The sequence below is a fragment of the Oncorhynchus kisutch genome, linkage group LG14 (assembly GCF_002021735.2).
Source record: "Oncorhynchus kisutch isolate 150728-3 linkage group LG14, Okis_V2, whole genome shotgun sequence".
NCBI lineage: Eukaryota > Metazoa > Chordata > Actinopteri > Salmoniformes > Salmonidae > Oncorhynchus > Oncorhynchus kisutch.
Window position 1 is genome coordinate 5,973,190 of NC_034187.2, and position 20,000 is coordinate 5,993,189.

The window sequence follows — 20,000 nt, forward strand, 5'->3', positions numbered from 1 at the left end:
TGTCCAGGGTCAGGTCAAAGTCACTGGTCATCCTGGGGGTCAGGGTTCCCTTCCCCCACTGGCCCTCCGTCATGTGCACCCTCCTGATCAGGGCGTCTGAGATCTGGGGGCAGGAACAGGGTCACAGGGTCATACAGGGTCATGGGGTCAGACAGGTTCAAATTTTATGTCCCAAATGGCAACCTATTCCCTATATAGTGCACTACCCTATTCCCTATATAGTGCACTACCCTATTCCCTAAATAGTCCACTACCCTATTCCCTATATAGTTCTATCATAACGTGGATGTGTCCTATCATAACGTGGATGTGTTCTATCATAACGTGGATGTGTCCTATCATAACGTGGATGTGTTCTATCATAACGTGGGTGTGTTCTATCATAATGTGGATGTGTTCTATCATAACGTGGATGTGTTCTATCATAACGTGGGTGTGTTCTATCATAACGTGGATGTGTTCTATCATAACGTGGATGTGTTCTATCATAACGTGGATGTGTTCTATCATAACGTGGATGTGTTCTATCATAACGTGGATGTGTCCTATCATAACGTGGATGTGTTCTATCATAACGTGGGTGTGTTCTATCATAACGTGGATGTGTTCTATCATAACGTGGATGTGTTCTAACATAACGTGGATGTGTCCTATCATAACGTGGATGTGTTCTATCATAACGTGGGTGTGTTCTATCATAACGTGGATGTGTTCTATCATAACGTGGATGTGTTCTAACATAACGTGGATGTGTTCTAACATAACGTGGAAGTGTTCTACCATAACGTGGATGTGTTCCATCATAACGTGGATGTCCATACACCCAGGAAATCTCCCATTGGGAGACCTGTAATGTGTTTGTAATGACGTCAGCTCAACTAGCTGGTGTCCTTTACTGACCTGGAAGAACCCGCTAGGGTCGTTCTACACACACACGCACGCACACACACACACACACACACACACACGCACGCACGCATGCACACACGCATGTACACCTGAAGGAACCCGCTAGGGTTGTTCTACACGTACACACACACACACACACACGCACACACACACACACACACACGCACACACACACACACACGCACGCACACACACACACACACACACACACACACACACGCATTCACACACACCTGGAAGAACCCGCTAGGGTCGCTCTACACACACACGCACGCACGCACACACACACACACACGCACGTACACACACCTGGAGGAACCCGCCAGGGTTGTTCTACACGTACACACACACACACACACACACAAACACACACACACCTGTAGGAACCAGCAAGGGTCATTCTACACGTACACAAACACACACACACACACAAACACACACACACCTGTAGGAACCCGCTAGGGTCGTTCTACGTACACACACACACGCACACACACACACACACGCACACACCTGTAGGAACCCGCTGGGGTCGTTCTCCTTGATGACCTCCACACAGTATTCCATCAGGCCTGTTGTCTGGCGCAGCTTCACTGTACAATGAGATATTTGATCCCTCACCACCTGGGAGGTAGGGAGGGAGAGAGGGAGAAAGGGAGGAAGAGAGGGAGGGAGGAAGAGAGGGAGGGAAAGATGGAGGGAAAGATGGAGGGAGGGAGGGAGGGAGGGAGGGAGGGAGGGAGGGAGGGAGGGAGGGAGAGAGAGAGAGAGGGTGGGAGAGAGGGTGGGAGGAAGGGAGAGAGGGAGGGAGAGAGGAAGGGAGAAAGAAAGGGAGGGAGGGAGATGTTAATTCAAATTCTAAGAGCGAATAGATAGGTATTAGGGAGGGACACATACTGTATTAAACAGCAGAGGTTTCAGTGGTTGAATAATAATAACAATAATAATAATAATACGAGTGGCGCTTAAGACATCAGAGCAGGAAGTAGAGAAGACGAGGAGAGGAAAAGAGAAGAGGGTGGGAGGAAGGAGAGAAGATGAGGAGAGGAAGGAGATAAGAGGAGGAGAGGAAAAGAGAAGAGGAAGAGAGGAAGGAGAGAAGAGGAGGAGAGGAAGGAGAGAAGATGAGAAGAGGAAGGAGATGAGAGGAAAAGAGAAGAGGAGGAGAGGAAGGAGATAAGAGATGAGGAAGGAGAGAAGATGAGGGGAGGAAGGAGATGAGAGGAAAAGAGAAGAGGAGGAGAGGAAGGAGATAAGAGGAGGAGAGGAAGGAGAGAAGATGTCGCTCGGCAGTACTTCACAAGAGAGGCATTTTAACTTTACATGTTTCTATTGGCAGAAATGCCTTCTAGAACATGTGAACTCTCACGTGTCATAATCAATTACAAACCTAGTTGTTTTAGCCAAGGAAAAAGACCATGATTGGCTGAGATAATGGGTGGGCTGGACATGCTGAGAGATAAGTTCTGATTGGTCTACCATGTAGCACGCTTCCGTCTATAACATGAGCTGGTCAGTATGTGTAGGTAATCCTTTCTAACACAGATTGTTTTTGAATGATATCACAAATAACTGCAAAAGTGTTAATAATGCTCTCCACTTTCTAGAGGACCGGGTTTTGAAAGCAGTGGAATGCCCCGGTGGAAGCAGAATATGATAGCTAAGGAGATGGAGAACATTTAGGTCGTTAGATTGCAAATATGCAGAGGGAATCGAAAAGAGAACACACACAGAAGGCTCTTGTATAAAATGCCTGTCTTTGGATTACATCTTTAAAACTAAGAGCGACCGTGGCATCCGTGACAGAGAGTCTAGCTAGCTACATTTTCAGATATTTTACAAGTTTCAAATTGAGTTAGAAAGTAATTTTTAAAGCGTAAAGCGTACTGTTAGCTAGCTAACATGTTAGCTGTCTGGCTGGCTCAGTAGCTAACGTTAACATGTATGATCTGTGTAGTATGCTACTGTTAGCTAGCTAGCTAATGTTAGCTGTCTGACTGGCTCAGTAGCTAACGTTAACATGTATGATCTGTGTAGTATGCTACTGTTAGCTAGCTAGCTAATGTTAGCTGTCTGACTGGCTCAGTAGCTAACGTTAACGTGTATGATCTGTGTAGTATGCTACTGTTAGCTAGCTAGCTAATGTTAGCTGTCTGACTGGCTCAGTAGCTAACGTTAACATGTATGATCTGTGTAGTATGCTACTGTTAGCTAGCTAGCTAATGTTAGCTGTCTGACTGGCTCAGTAGCTAACGTTAACGTGTATGATCTGTGTAGTATGCTACTGTTAGCTAGCTAGCTAATGTTAGCTGTCTGACTGGCTCAGTAGCTAACGTTAACATGTATGATCTGTGTAGTATGCTACTGTTAGCTAGCTAGCTAATGTTAGCTGTCTGACTGGCTCAGTAGCTAACGTTAACATGTATGATCTGTGTAGTATGCTACTGTTAGCTAGCTAGCTAATGTTAGCTGTCTGACTGGCTCAGTAGCTAACGTTAACATGTATGATCTGTGTAGTATGCTACTGTTAGCTAGCTAGCTAATGTTAGCTGTCTGACTGGCTCAGTAGCTAACGTTAACATGTATGATCTGTGTAGTATGCTACTGTTAGCTAGCTAGCTAATGTTAGCTGTCTGACTGGCTCAGTAGCTAACGTTACGCTTACAGCATATCAGTATGAAATGTTAAACTCATGTTCCTTGGTGTTGATTTCAGGAGATCCATGTTAAAAAAACACTGTTTATGGTATACTGGTATGTAATCACCTTGACGACCCTACTCCCAGGCCACAACACACTGGGTATGTCCAAAATGGCACCCTATTTCGTATATAGTGGCGGCAGGGTAGCCTAGTGGTTAGAGCGTTGGACTAGTAACCGGAAGGTTGCAAATTCAAACCCCTGAGCTGACAAGGTACAAATATGTCGTTCTGCCCCTGAACAGGCAGTTAACCCACTGTTCCTAGGCCGTCATTGAAAATAAGAATTTGTTCTTAACTGACTTGCCTGGTTTAAAGTAGTGCACTACATAGGGAATAGGGTGCACTATGGGTCCTGGTTTAAAGTAGTGCACTACATAGGGAATAGGGTGCACTATGGGCCCTACATAGGGAATAGGGTGCACTATGGGCCCTGGTTTAAAGTAGTGCAATACATAGGGAATAGGGTGCACTATGGTCCCTATTTTAAAGTAGTGCACTACATAGGGAATAGGGTGCACTATGGGTCCTGGTTTAAAGTAGTGCACTACATAGGGAATAGGGTGCACTATGGGCCCTGGTTTAAAGTAGTGCACTACATAGGGAATAGGGTGCCATTTGAGTCTGAACCCCAGCCTCGTCTTTGAGCTGTTTAGATAGACGTTACCTAGCAACACTAGCCCAGCAACTGCTAGTCTGATGATTTTTAAATGTGTTGTGTGTGTGTGTGTCACTGTGTGTGTGAGTGTGTGTCACTGTGTGTGTGTGTGTCACTGTGTGTGTGTGTGTGTGTGTGTGTGTCACTGTGTGTGTGTGTGTGTGTGTCACTGTGTGTGTGTGTCACTGTGTGTGTGTGTGTCACTGTGTGTGTGTGTGTGTCACTGTGTGTGTGTGTGTGTCACTGTGTGTGTGTGTCACTGTGTGTGTGTGTGTGTGTGTGTCACTGTGTGTGTGTGTGTGTGTGTGTGTGTGTGTGTGTGTGTGTGTGTGTGTGTGTGTGTGTCACTGTGTGTGTCACTGTGTGTGAGTGTGTGTGTGTCACTGTGTGTGTGTGTGTGTGTGTGTGTGTGTCACTGTGTGTGTGTGTGTGTGTGTGTGTCACTGTGTGTGTCACTGTGTATGAGTGTGTGTGTGTGTCACTGTGTGTGTGTGTCACTGTGTGTGTGTGTGTGTGTGTCACTGTGTGTGTGTGTGTCACTGTGTGTGTCACTGTGTGTGTGTGTGTGTGTGTGTGTGTGTGTGTGTGTGTGTGTGTGTCACTGTGTGTGTCACTGTGTGTGTGTGTCACTGTGTGTCACTGTGTGTGTGTCACTGTCTTTCTCTCTCTCTCTCCCTGGTCTGTGAGAGCCAAAAATCTTGCTTGTTTGTAGGTGACCAAATACTTATTTTCCACCATAATTTGCAAATAAATTCATAACAAATCCTACAATGTGATTTTCTGGATTTTTTTCTCATTTTGTCTGCCATAGTTGAAGTGTACCTATGATGAAAATTACAGGCCTCTCTCATCTTTTTAAGTGGGAGAACTTGCACAATTGGTGGCTGACTAAATACTTTTTTGCCCCACTGTATATACAGTGTTGTAACAATGTACAAATGGTTGAAGTACACAGGGAAAATAAATAAGCATAAATATGGGTTGTAATTACAATGGTGTTTGTTCTTCACTGGTTGCCCTTTTCTTGTGGCAACAGGTCACAAATCTTGCTGTATTGGCACACTGTGGAATTTCACCCAGAAGTCTCTCTCTCTCCCTGGTGTCTCTCTCTCTCTCCCTGGTCTCTCTCTCTCTCTCTCTCCCTGGTCTCTCTCTCTCTCTCTCTCTCTCTCCCTGGTGTCTCTCTCTCTCTCCCTGGTCTCTCTCTCTCTCTCTCCCTGGTCTCTCTCTCTCTCTCTCTCTCTCCCTGGTGTGTCTCTCTCTCTCTCTCCCTGGTCTCTCTCTCTCTCCCTGGTCTCTCTCTCTCTCTCTCTCTCTCTCCCTGGTCTCTCTCTCTCTCTATCTCCCTGGTCTCTCTCTCTCTCTCTCTCTCCCTGGTCTCGCTCTCTTTCTCTCTCTCCCTGGTCTCTCTCTCTCTCTCTCTCTCTCTCCCTGGTCTCTCTCTCTCTCTCTCTCCCTGGTCTCACTCTCTTTCTCTATCTCCCTGGTCTCTCTCTCTCCCTGGTCTCGCTCTCTTTCTCTCTCTCCCTGGTCTCTCTCTCTCTCTCTCCCTGGTCTCTCTCTCTCTCCCTGGTGCCTCTCTCTCTCTCTCTCCCTGGTGTCTCTCTCTCTCTCTCTCTCTCTCTCCCTAGTGTCTCTCTCTCTCTCTCTCTCCCTGGTCTCTCTCTCTCTCTCTCCCTGGTGTCTCTCTCTCTCTCTCTCCCTGGTGTCTCTCTCTCGCTCTCCCTGGTCTCTCCATATCCCTGGTCTGTGATTATTTGGTCACTCCTTCCGACCACGGTGCATTTTATATGGTACATGGAGACGGATTGGAACGAAGACCTAAGAACCACAGTGATGTTTGAGCTCTTTTCCTGCCAGGCCTGTGGACTAGCTGGTGGACTGTGAACTGACCCCTGGCCCAGTAGACTGTAATAATGTAGACTCTGGATGGCTCCCTGTTCCCTGTAGTGCACTACTTTAGACCACAGCTCTATATAGAGAATAGGGTTCCATTTATAGTGCACTACTTTAGACCAGAGCTGTATATAGAGAATAGAGTTCCATTTATAGTGCACTACTTTTGACCAGAGCTCTATATAGATCATAGGGTTCAATTTATAGTGCACTACTTTTGACCAGAGCTCTATATAGATAATAGGGTTCAATTTATAGTGCACTACTTTAGACCAGAGCTCTATATAGAGAATAGGGTTCAATTTATAGTGCACTACTTTTGACCAGAGCTCTATATAGAGAATAGGGTTCAATTTATAGCGCACTACTTTAGACCAGAGCTGTATATAGGGAATTTGCTATTTGCTATTTGTACTGTATGTGTGCTCCTGTGTGGCCCTGGGCCCAGGCTGTGGTGTCAGGTTGTCCAGAACCCTGCAGTGGCCTGGGCCCAGGCTGTGGTGTCAGGTTGTCCAGAACCCTGCAGTGGCCTGGGCCCAGGCTGTGGTGTCAGGTTGTCCACACCCCTGCAGTGGCCTGGGCCCATGCTGTGGTGTCAGGTTGTCCAGAACCCTGCAGTGGCCTGGGCCCAGGCTGTGGTGTCAGGTTGTCCACACCCCTGCAGTGGCCTGGGCCCAGGCTGTGGTGTCAGGTTGTCCACACCCCTGCAGTGGCCTGGGCCCAGGCTGTGGTGTCAGGTTGTCCACACCCCTGCAGTGGCCTGGGCCCAGGCTGTGGTGTCAGGTTGTCCACACCCCTGCAGTGGCCTGGGCCCATGCTGTGGTGTCAGGTTGTCCAGACCCCTGCAGTGGCCCTGGACCCAGGCTGTGGTGTCAGGTTGTCCACACCCCTGCAGTGGCCTGGGCCCAGGCTGTGGTGTCAGGTTGTCCACACCCCTGCAGTGGCCTGGGCCCATGCTGTGGTGTCAGGTTGTCCAGACCCCTGCAGTGGCCCTGGGCCCAGGCTGTGGTGTCAGGTTGTCTACACCCCTGCAGTGGCCCTGGGCCCAGGCTGTGGTGTCAGGTTGTCCACACCCCTGCAGTGGCCCTGGGCACTCCCCCTTACCCCTCCTCTCTCCCCACCCCCACCCCACCCCTCTACTCACCCCTCTCACCTCTCCTCCACCACTCCCCCTTACCCCTCCTCTCTCCCCACCCCCACCCCACCCTCTACTCACCCCTCTCACCTCTCCTCCACCACTCCCCCTTACCCCTCCTCTCTCCCCACCCCCACCCCACCCCTCTACTCACCCCTCTCACTTCTCCTCCACCACCCCCCCTTACCCCCCCCCCTCTCACCTCACCTCTCCCCTCTTATCCTCCCCTGGACCAGGGCCACATAAGACTGGTTACAAGCAGTGCACTATATAAGGAATAGGGTGCCATTTGGGATGTACTGATGAGCCCAGATCCATTTGTCTTGGTTATGTCAGGTGGGAGGAATTACATTTAAATTACTTGGTGAAGACAATAAGGAGAAAGAGAGCGAGAGAGAGAGAGAGAGAGAGAGAGAGAGAGAGAGAGAGAGAGAGAGAGAAATAACTCCAGAGAGGGGAGAGAGAGGGGGGAGAGAGAGAGAGAAATAACTCCAGAGAGGGAGAGAGAGGGGGGGGGAGAGAGAGAGAATAACTCCAGAGAGGGAGAGAGAGGGGGGAGAGAGAGAGAGAAAATAACTCCAGAGAGGGAGAGAGAGGGGAGAGAGAGAGAGAAATAACTCCAGAGAGAGAGAGAGAGAGAAATAACTCCAGAGAGAGAGAGAGAGAAATAACTCCAGAGAGAGAGAGAGAGAATAACTCCAGAGAGAGAGAGAGCGAGAGAGAGAGAGAAATAACTCCAGAGAGAGAGAGAGCAAACTAGAATGCTATTTGGCCCTAAACAGAGAGTACACAGCGGCAGAATACCTGACCACTGTGACTGACCCAAACTTAAGGAAATCTTTGACTATGTACAGACTCAGTGAGCATAGCCTTGCTATTGAGAAAGGCCGCCGTAGGAAGACATGGCTCTCAAGAGAAGACAAGCTATGTGCTCACTGCCCACAAAATGAGGTGGAAACGGAGCTGCACTTCCTAACCTCCTGCCCAATGTATGACCATATTAGAGAGACATATTTCCCTCAGATTCGACAGATCCACAAAGAATTTGAAAACAAATCCAATTTTGATAAACTCCCATATCTACTGGGTGAAATTCCACAGTGTGCATCACAGCAGCAAGATTTGTGCCCTGTTGCCACGAGAAAAGGGCAACCAGTGAAGAACAAACACCATTGTAAATACAACCCATATTTACGCTTATTTATTTTATCTTGTGTCCTTTAACCATTTGTACATTGTTAAAACACTGTATATATATATAATATGACATGTGTAATGTCTTTATTGTTTTGAAACTTCTGTATGTGTAATGTTTACTGTTAATTTTTATTGTTTATTTCACTTTATATATTCACTTTATATATTATCTACCTCACTTGCTTTGGCAATGTTAACACATGTTTCCCATGCCAATAAAGCCCTTGAATTGAATTGAATTGAATTTTGAGAGACAGAGCGAGAGGGAGAGAGAGAAATAACTTCAGAGAGAGAGAGAGAGAGAGAGAGGGAGAGAGAGAGAAATAACTCCACGAGAGAGAGAGAGAGAGAGGAGAGAGAGAAATAACTCCAGGGAGAGAGAGAGAGAGAGAGAGGAGAGAGAGAGAGAGAAATAACTCCAGGGAGAGGAGAGAGAGAAATAACTCCAGAGAGAGAGAGAGAAATAACTCCAGGGAGAGAGAGAGAGAAATAACTCCAGAGAGAGAGAGAGAGAAATAACTCCAGAGAGAGAGAGAGAGAAATAACTCCAGAGAGAGAGAGAGAAAGAACTCCAGGGAGAGAGAGAGAGATGAAATAACTCCAGGGAGAGAGAGAAATAACTCCAGGGAGAGAGAGAAATAACTCCAGAGGAGAGAGAGAGAGAGAGAAATAACTCCAGAGAGAGAGAGAGAGAAATAACTCCAGGGAGAGAGAGAGAGAAATAACTCCAGGGAGAGAGAGATAGAGAGAGATAGGGCAGTAAAAGAGGGCAGAATAAAGAGGTAGGAGGACAGAGGTATGTTGTAATTGGGCCACTGCCTGTCTCTCTCTTTCTCTGCAGAGCTGGTGGGGCCAGGAACCATTCCTCTCTGAGTCACTCGTGGCCGGGGTCATTAAACACTGTCGTACCCATTCAGCAGCACAGCCAAAATGGTCTGAAACAGATACAGGGTCAGAGTGGGCAAGAGACCTGGAAAAAACAGGGACACTCCACATGAAAGAAGACTATAGTGTGTCCTATGGTAAGATTACTATAGTATTTACTTTACAGTAAATGAAAGAAGACTATAGTGTATTCTATGGTGAGATTACTACGAAGCATTTACTGTCGTGTTTTAGATCACAGACTAAGGACACTAGATCACAGACTAAAGACACTAGATCACAAACTAAGGACACTAGATCACAGACTAAGGACACTAGATCACAGACTAAGGACACTAGATCACAGACTAAGGACACTAGATCACAGACTAAGGACACTAGATCACAGACTAAGGACACTAGATCACAGACTAAGGACTCTAGATCACAGACCAAGGACACTAGATCACAGACTAAGGACTCTAGATCACAGACTAAGGACACTAGATCACAGACTAAGGACACTAACTCTAGATTACAGACTAAGGACACTAGATCACAGACTAAGGACACTAACTCTAGATCACAGACTAAGGACACTAACTCTAGATCACAGACTAAGGACACTAGATCACAGACTAAGGACACTAACTCTAGATCACAGACTAAGGACATTAGATCACAGACTAAGGACATTAGATCACAGACTAAGGACACTAACTCTAGATCACAGACTAAGGACACTAGATCACAGACTAAGGACACTAACCCTAGATCACAGACTAAGGACACTTGATCACAGACTAAGGACACTAACCCTAGATCACAAACTAAAGACACTAGATCACAGACTATGGACATTAACCCTAGATCATAGACTAAGGACACTAACCCTAGATCATAACCTAAGGACACTAGATCACAGACTAAAGACACTAGATCACAGACTATGGACATTAACCCTAGATCATAGACTAAGGACACTAACCCTAGATCATAACCTAAGGACACTAGATCACAGACTAAAGACACTAGATCACAGACTATGGACATTAACCCTAGATCATAGACTAAGGACACTAGATCACAGACTAAAGACACTAGATCACAGACTATGGACATTAACCCTAGATCACAGACTATGGACATTAACCCTAGATCATAGACTAAGGACACTAACCCTAGATCACAGACTAAAGACACTAGATCACAGACTATGGACATTAACCCTAGATCATAGACTAAGGACACTAGATCACAGACTAAGGACACTAGATCACAGACTAAGGACACTAACCCTAGATCACAGACTAAAGACACTAGATCACAGACTAAAGACACTAGATCACAGACTAAAGACACTAGATCACAGACTAAGGACACTAACCCTAGATCACAGACTAAAGACACTAGATCACAGACTAAGGACACTAACCCTAGATCACAGACTAAAGACACTAGATCACAGACTAAAGACACTAGATCACAGACTAAGGACACTAGATCACAGACTAAAGACACTAGATCACAGACTAAGGACACTAGATCACAGACTAAGGACACTAGATAACAGACTAAGGACACTAGATCACAGACTAAAGACACTAGATCACAGACTAAAGACACTAGATCACAGACTAAAGACACTAGATCACAGACTAAAGACACTAGATCACAGACTAAAGACACTAGATCACAGACTAAGGACACTAGATCACAGACTAAAGACACTAGATCACAGACTAAAGACACTAGATCACAGACTAAAGACACTAGATCACAGACTATGGACATTAACCCTAGATCACAGACTAAGGACACTAGATCACAGACTAAAGACACTAGATCACAGACTAAAGACACTAGATCACAGACTAAAGACACTAGATCACAGACTAAAGACACTAGATCACAGACTAAGGACACTAACCCTAGATCACAGACTAAAGACACTAGATCACAGACTAAGGACACTAACCCTAGATCACAGACTAAAGACACTAGATCACAGACTAAAGACACTAGATCACAGACTAAGGACACTAGATCACAGACTAAAGACACTAGATCACAGACTAAGGACACTAGATCACAGACTAAGGACACTAGATAACAGACTAAGGACACTAGATCACAGACTAAAGACACTAGATCACAGACTAAAGACACTAGATCACAGACTAAAGACACTAGATCACAGACTAAAGACACTAGATCACAGACTAAAGACACTAGATCACAGACTAAGGACACTAGATCACAGACTAAAGACACTAGATCACAGACTAAAGACACTAGATCACAGACTAAAGACACTAGATCACAGACTATGGACATTAACCCTAGATCACAGACTAAGGACACTAGATCACAGACTAAAGACACTAGATCACAGACTAAAGACACTAGATCACAGACTAAAGACACTAGATCACAGACTAAAGACACTAGATCACAGACTAAGGACACTAGATCACAGACTAAAGACACTAGATCACAGACTAAAGACACTAGATCACAGACTAAAGACACTAGATCACAGACTATGGACATTAACCCTAGATCACAGACTAAGGACACTAGATCACAGACTAAAGACACTAGATCACAGACTAAAGACACTAGATCACAGACTAAAGACACTAGATCACAGACTAAAGACACTAGATCACAGACTAAGGACACTAACCCTAGATCACAGACTAAAGACACTAGATCACAGACTAAGGACACTAACCCTAGATCACAGACTAAAGACACTAGATCACAGACTAAAGACACTAGATCACAGACTAAGGACACTAGATCACAGACTAAAGACACTAGATCACAGACTAAGGACACTAGATCACAGACTAAGGACACTAGATAACAGACTAAGGACACTAGATCACAGACTAAAGACACTAGATCACAGACTAAAGACACTAGATCACAGACTAAAGACACTAGATCACAGACTAAAGACACTAGATCACAGACTAAAGACACTAGATCACAGACTAAGGACACTAGATCACAGACTAAAGACACTAGATCACAGACTAAAGACACTAGATCACAGACTAAAGACACTAGATCACAGACTATGGACATTAACCCTAGATCACAGACTAAGGACACTAGATCACAGACTAAAGACACTAGATCACAGACTAAAGACACTAGATCACAGACTAAAGACACTAGATCACAGACTAAAGACACTAGATCACAGACTAAAGACACTAGATCACAAACTAAAGACACTAGATCACAGACTAAAGACACTAGATCACAGACTAAAGACACTAGATCACAGACTACACAGACAGAAACACAAAACAAAGACATGGATTGTCTTTAACAATGTGATCTGCTGACCGTGCACCCAGCACCCGTCCCCTCTGTTGTCTCTCTGTTGTCCATACCTGTCCTCTCTGTTGTCTCCTGTTCTATGTCTTTGTGGACAACTCTCCTGCGTTCCCCTCCACTCTCCTCCCCTTCTTCCTGTCCTCCTTTTCCTCTCCTCCGTCCATCTGCACCAGGCTACTAGCCGCTCTCCTCTCTGTTACATTCTGTATCTTTGTGGATATCCCTCCTGGGTTTCTCTCCTCCTCTACCATCCTCCCCTCCACCTCCTCCTCCCTCTACCATCCTCCCCTCCACCTCCTCCTCCTCTACCATCCTCCCCTCCACCTCCTCTACCATCCTCCCCTCCACCTCCTCTACCATCCTCCCCTCCACCTCCTCTACCATCCTCCCCTCCACCTCCTCTACCATCCTCCCCTCCACCTCCTCTACCATCCTCCCCTCCACCTCCTCTACCATCCTCCCCTCCACCTCCTCCTCCTCTACCATCCTCCCCTCCACCTCCTCCTCCTCTACCATCCTCCCCTCCACCTCCTCCTCCTCTACCATCCTCCCCTCCACCTCCTCCTCCTCTACCATCCTCCCCTCCACCTCCTCCTCCTCTGCCTCCTTTCCCTCCCCTGTGGCCATCAACACTAGACACTCTCCCTGCATCCTAAATGGAACGCTATTCCCTATATAGTGCACTAATTTTGATCAGAGTCCAGGTGGAGAGAATAGGGTGAAATTGGCCTTTCACCCAGTGTTTTACAGAGGGAATGGGCCCTGCACTTTCATTGGTCGTTCAATTTCACCCTATTCTCTCCACCTGGACTCTGATCAAAATTAGTGCACTATATAGGGAATAGCGTTCCATTTAGGATGCAGAGAGAGTGTGCTGAGGAATACAGAACGATCCAGTCTCTCCACTGTGTCTGTGGATGGAGGTTCATTTCAATATATACACCCGTAGTTCTGAGTAGGGCTGTTACGGTGACCGTATTATCGCTACAACAGGCAGTCATGAGTCATGACACCAGTCAAATTCCACGTTACCGTTTAGTCACGGTAACTAGGCTTCTCCAAGCTCTGATGCTGCTGATGGTCATTAGTAGTCTACCAAACTTGCTAACTGCCTGGTACTCATCACTCTATTGTCCCTCTAATCACTCTGACATCAATGTAAATGTGATGGAACATCTAATCAAACACTTCACGAGAGCCCATGAGCTCATGTTGCGCAACATTTTTATAGGCAATGCAATCGTACGAGAACACAGAGTGATGGCCTCTACTAAAAAGAGGAGGATCAGCTTTCTATAGGCTAGGCCTACTATATTTATTTCTCAACTTTCCTAATATTAAGCACATTGATTATATTTACAACAGGAGTAGAGTCTTAACTGGTTGGCATGAAAATGAACCAGGGGGAAAAGCGTCCTCCATTTGCTATTTTTATCGCATAGACGACATTTATTTCTGGTCCCGCTGCCCCTGTTTCTGGCCAGGTGCATGATAATGGTCCATTTCTAAACATAACATAACATCAAATTGATCAGAAATACAGTGTAGACATCGTTAATGTTGTAAATGACTATTGTAGCTGGATTTTTAATGGAATATCTACATAGGCGTACAGAGACCCATTATCAGCAACCATCACTCCTGTGTTCCAATGGCACATTGTGTTAGCTAATCCAAGTACAGAGACCCATTATCAGCAACCATCACTCCTGTGTTCCAATGGCACATTGTGTTAGCTAATCCAAGTACAGAGACCCATTATCAGCAACCATCACTCCTGTGTTCCAATGGCACATTGTGTTAGCTAATCCAAGTACAGAGACCCATTATCAGCAACCATCACTCCTGTGTTCCAATGGCACATTGTGTTAGCTAATCCAAGTACAGAGACCCATTATCAGCAACCATCACTCCTGTGTTCCAATGGCACATTGTGTTAGCTAATCCAAGTACAGAGACCCATTATCAGCAACCATCACTCCTGTGTTCCAATGGCACATTGTGTTAGCTAATCCAAGTACAGAGACCCATTATCAGCAACCATCACTCCTGTGTTCCAATGGCACATTGTGTTAGCTAATCCAAGTACAGAGACCCATTATCAGCAACCATCACTCCTGTGTTCCAATGGCACATTGTGTTAGCTAATCCAAGTACAGAGACCCATTATCAGCAACCATCACTCCTGTGTTCCAATGGCACGTTGTGTTAGCTAATCCAAGTACAGAGACCCATTATCAGCAACCATCACTCCTGTGTTCCAATGGCACGTTGTGTTAGCTAATCCAAGTACAGAGACCCATTATCAGCAACCATCACTCCTGTGTTCCAATGGCACATTGTGTTAGCTAATCCAAGTACAGAGACCCATTATCAGCAACCATCACTCCTGTGTTCCAATGGCACATTGTGTTAGCTAATCCAAGTACAGAGACCCATTATCAGCAACCATCACTCCTGTGTTCCAATGGCACATTGTGTTAGCTAATCCAAGTACAGAGACCCATTATCAGCAACCATCACTCCTGTGTTCCAATGGCACATTGTGTTAGCTAATCCAAGTACAGAGACCCATTATCAGCAACCATCACTCCTGTGTTCCAATGGCACATTGTGTTAGCTAATCCAAGTACAGAGACCCATTATCAGCAACCATCACTCCTGTGTTCCAATGGCACATTGTGTTAGCTAATCCAAGTACAGAGACCCATTATCAGCAACCATCACTCCTGTGTTCCAATGGCACATTGTGTTAGCTAATCCAAGTACAGAGACCCATTATCAGCAACCATCACTCCTGTGTTCCAATGGCACGTTGTGTTAGCTAATCCAAGTACAGAGACCCATTATCAGCAACCATCACTCCTGTGTTCCAATGGCACGTTGTGTTAGCTAATCCAAGTACAGAGACCCATTATCAGCAACCATCACTCCTGTGTTCCAATGGCACATTGTGTTAGCTAATCCAAGTACAGAGACCCATTATCAGCAACCATCACTCCTGTGTTCCAATGGCACATTGTGTTAGCTAATCCAAGTACAGAGACCCATTATCAGCAACCATCACTCCTGTGTTCCAATGGCACATTGTGTTAGCTAATCCAAGTACAGAGACCCATTATCAGCAACCATCACTCCTGTGTTCCAATGGCACATTGTGTTAGCTAATCCAAGTACAGAGACCCATTATCAGCAACCATCACTCCTGTGTTCCAATGGCACATTGTGTTAGCTAATCCAAGTACAGAGACCCATTATCAGCAACCATCACTCCTGTGTTCCAATGGCACATTGTGTTAGCTAATCCAAGTACAGAGACCCATTATCAGCAACCATCACTCCTGTGTTCCAATGGCACATTGTGTTAGCTAATCCAAGTACAGAGACCCATTATCAGCAACCATCACTCCTGTGTTCCAATGGCACATTGTGTTAGCTAATCCAAGTACAGAGACCCATTATCAGCAACGAGGTTAGTATCACACCTCATGTAGCCTAGCCCATAGTCCTATAAGGTTAGTATCACACCTCATGTAGCCTAGCCCATAGTCCTATAAGGTTAGTATCACATCTCATGTAGCCTAGCCCATAGTCCTATAAGGTTAGTATCACACCTCATGTAGCCTAGCCCATAGTCCTATAAGGTTAGTATCACACCTCATGTAGCCTAGCCCATTGTCCTATAAGGTTAGCATCACACCTCATGTAGCCTAGCCCATAGTCCTATAAGGTTAGTATCACACCTCATGTAGCCTAGCCCATAGTCCTATAAGGTTAGTATCACACCTCATGTAGTCTAGCCCATAGTCCTATAAGGTTAGTATCACACCTCATGTAGCCTAGCCCATAGTCCTATAAGGTTAGTATCACACCTCATGTAGTCTAGCCCATAGTCCTATAAGGTTAGTATCACACCTCATGTAGCCTAGCCCATAGTCCTATAAGGTTAGTATCACACCTCATGTAGCCTAGCCCATAGTCCTATAAGGTTAGTATCACACCTCATGTAGCCTAGCCCATAGTCCTATAAGGTTAGTATCACACCTCATGTAGCCTAGTCCATAGTCCTATAAGGTTAGTATCACACCTCATGTAGCCTAGCCCATAGTCCTATAAGGTTAGTATCACACCTCATGTAGCCTAGCCCATAGTCCTATAAGGTTAGTATCACACCTCATGTAGCGTAGCCCATAGTCCTATAAGGTTAGTATCACACCTCATGTAGCCTAGCCCATAGTCCTATAAGCTTAGTATCACACCTCATGTAGCCTAGCCCATAGTCCTATAAGGTTAGTATCACACCTCATGTAGCCTAGCCCATAGTCCTATAAGGTTAGTATCACACCTCATGTAGCCTAGCCCATAGTCCTATAAGGTTAGTATCACACCTCATGTAGCCTAGCCCATAGTCCTATAAGGTTAGTATCACACCTCATGTAGTCTAGCCCATAGTCCTATAAGGTTAGTATCACACCTCATGTAGCCTAGCCCATAGTCCTATAAGGTTAGTATCACACCTCATGTAGCCTAGCCCATAGTCCTATAAGGTTAGTATCACACCTCATGTAGCCTAGCCCATAGTCCTATAAGGTTAGTATCACACCTCATGTAGCCTAGCCCATAGTCCTATAAGGTTAGTATCACACCTCATGTAGCCTAGCCCATAGTCCTATAAGGTTAGTATCACACCTCATGTAGCCTAGCCCATAGTCCTATAAGGTTAGTATCACACCTCATGTAGCCTAGCCCATTGTCCTATAAGGTTAGCATCACACCTCATGTAGCCTAGCCCATAGTCCTATAAGGTTAGTATCACACCTCATGTAGCCTAGCCCATAGTCCTATAAGGTTAGTATCACACCTCATGTAGTCTAGCCCATAGTCCTATAAGGTTAGTATCACACCTCATGTAGCCTAGCCCATAGTCCTATAAGGTTAGTATCACACCTCATGTAGCCTAGCCCATAGTCCTATAAGGTTAGTATCACACCTCATGTAGCCTAGCCCATAGGCCTATAAGGTTAGTATCACACCTCATGTAGCCTAGCCCATAGTCCTATAAGGTTAGTATCACACCTCATGTAGCCTAGCCCATAGTCCTATAAGGTTAGTATCACACCTCATGTAGCCTAGCCCATAGTCCTATAAGGTTAGTATCACACCTCATGTAGCCTAGCCCATAGTCCTATAAGGTTAGTATCACACCTCATGTAGCCTAGCCCATAGTCCTATAAGGTTAGTATCACACCTCCCTAACCCGGACGACGCTAGGACAATTGTGCGTCACCCCATGGACCTCCCGTTCGCAGCTGGTTACGACAGAGCCTGGGCGCGAACCCAGAGTCTCTGATGGCACAGCTGGCGCTGCAGTACAGCGCCCTTAACCACTGCGCCACCCGGGAGGCCCTAATTTATCAACATTTTAAGCAAAACATTTCTGTTGCGTCAGGCTCATTGGTTAAAACAGCCTTTTTGATTGGTTGTTTGATGCTAGTGGTTTGATTGGTTGTTTGATGCTAGTGGTTTGATTGGTTGTTTGATGCTAGTGGTTTGATTGGTTGTTTGATGCTAGTGGTTTGATTGGTTGTTTGATGCTAGTGGTTTGATTGGTTGTTTGATGCTAGTGGTTTGATTGGTTGTTTGATGCTAGTGGTTTGATTGGTTGTTTGAATATGGGATCTATCGCATCCCACAACTGTCCCGGGCTATGTTTGGAATATTTATTTCTCACACAGAATAGGTCAAGTTTTGCACTATGGGGGATAGTAGATTGACATTGGCTAGTGGTTCTTTGCTGTTTGTTAGGCCTAGACATCTTGTTGGTTGACGATATCTTCAATACCTCGGAATAAGGATAAGGATGTGTGCAGTTGCGTCACCGATGTGTCCGTCTTCACTTGTAGCCTGTGAGAACGTCCCAGTCATATGACTGAGAGCCATGTGAGTGAGAGGTGCTTCGACACGCATTCGGGAGAAAGGAATTATAATTATTATATTCAGCCCAAGGGCACAATGGCCAAAGGGCCACAAAAGGCACCATTTTTTTTAGGGGGATTATGGGAAATTCGAGGCATTATCAAGTGCTCAAAGTTCACTAATATGTACAGAACAAATTGTGAATGAGAGACTGATGAAGTGTGTACAGCCTGCACACACAAAACAAAGCAGAGCTCGTGCCTGTCAAGCGACTGTTTTCAAATCATTAGTCTCATCCTTAGAATGTATTACAAATCAAAACATATCAGCCCAACGTTTGTAGAACAACTAAAGTTACATTAATAATAATAATCTATATTAAACATATACTGTAGGAAAACCTATTTATTATATATATTATAACGTTTGTAGAACAACTAAAGTTACATGAATATATTAAACTATATTATACTATATTAAACATATATTGTAGGAAAACCTATTTATTTGTTAAGCGCTCATCTATTTATTTGTCAACACAGAATAGCTGCATGTGCGCACTCCTTCAAATTCATTGAGAAAATATCCTTACTATTTTATTCAGCTTTGTTCAATTGTATTCTTCATACTATAAATACTATAAAATAATACCATGGAATTGTAAGCAAATCTTGTCTGCTAAATGAACTAGTGTAGCCCACAGCCATACGGCATAGCCAGATCAGGGCCTAACATAAGGACAACTCAGAGTTATTCTGTTCTTCTGAAATAGACCACATTTTCTTCATTATAGACATATCTAAAGTAATTAATGTATTCATTGTGATGGTGTAGACTATATTACATGGGTTTATTAGACTGTTTAAACTGTAGATGTTCCAAAGGTCTGCATCAGTGGCTTGTAGGATGTGTGTGGAAGACAGGAGATGCTAAACGTTAATTAACGGTCGATTACCGTGAGTTATTTGCTTGACAATCACCAGCTGACAAAATGTCATGACGAACACAGCCCTAGTTGAGGTTGATTGTTTCTCTGTGTAGAGCAGGGGGTAGGCTGGTCCTGGAATGCCGCCACAGTTCTGAGTGTCAATACCAATACGCTGAAGTCATGATGAGTAGACTTCATTGGTAAACAGACTGCACTGGCCAGTGACTGCTGCAGCAGTGACAAAGCAATCACATCAGAGAGATACGGATGAGTTATGAGATAGATGTGTGTGTGTGTGGTGTTTCTGTGTGTGGTGTTTCTGTGTGTGTGTGTGTGTGTGTGTGTGTGTGTGTGTGTGTGTGTGTGTGTGTGTGTGTGTGTGTGTGTGTGTGTGTGTGTGGTGTTTCTGTGTGTGTGTGTGTGTGTGTGTGTGTGGTGTTTCTGT

At 45.1% G+C, this 20,000-nt stretch overlaps 1 protein-coding gene across 2 annotated transcripts in view; it reads right to left on the minus strand.

The window, feature by feature from the left end:
• LOC109903266 (E3 ubiquitin-protein ligase TRIM9) overlaps window positions 1-20,000 on the minus strand; it is a 111,638-nt gene that overhangs the window by 17,445 nt on the left and 74,193 nt on the right. For both annotated transcript variants that reach the window (XM_031787717.1, XM_031787716.1), the window contains 2 exons: window positions 1,423-1,533; window positions 1-103 (listed from right to left, as the gene is read on the minus strand). The exon at window positions 1-103 is cut by the window's left edge and continues 51 nt beyond it. In XM_031787717.1, the coding sequence (XP_031643577.1) occupies window positions 1-103; window positions 1,423-1,533 (214 nt within the window). The remainder of the gene's footprint in view (window positions 104-1,422; window positions 1,534-20,000) is intronic.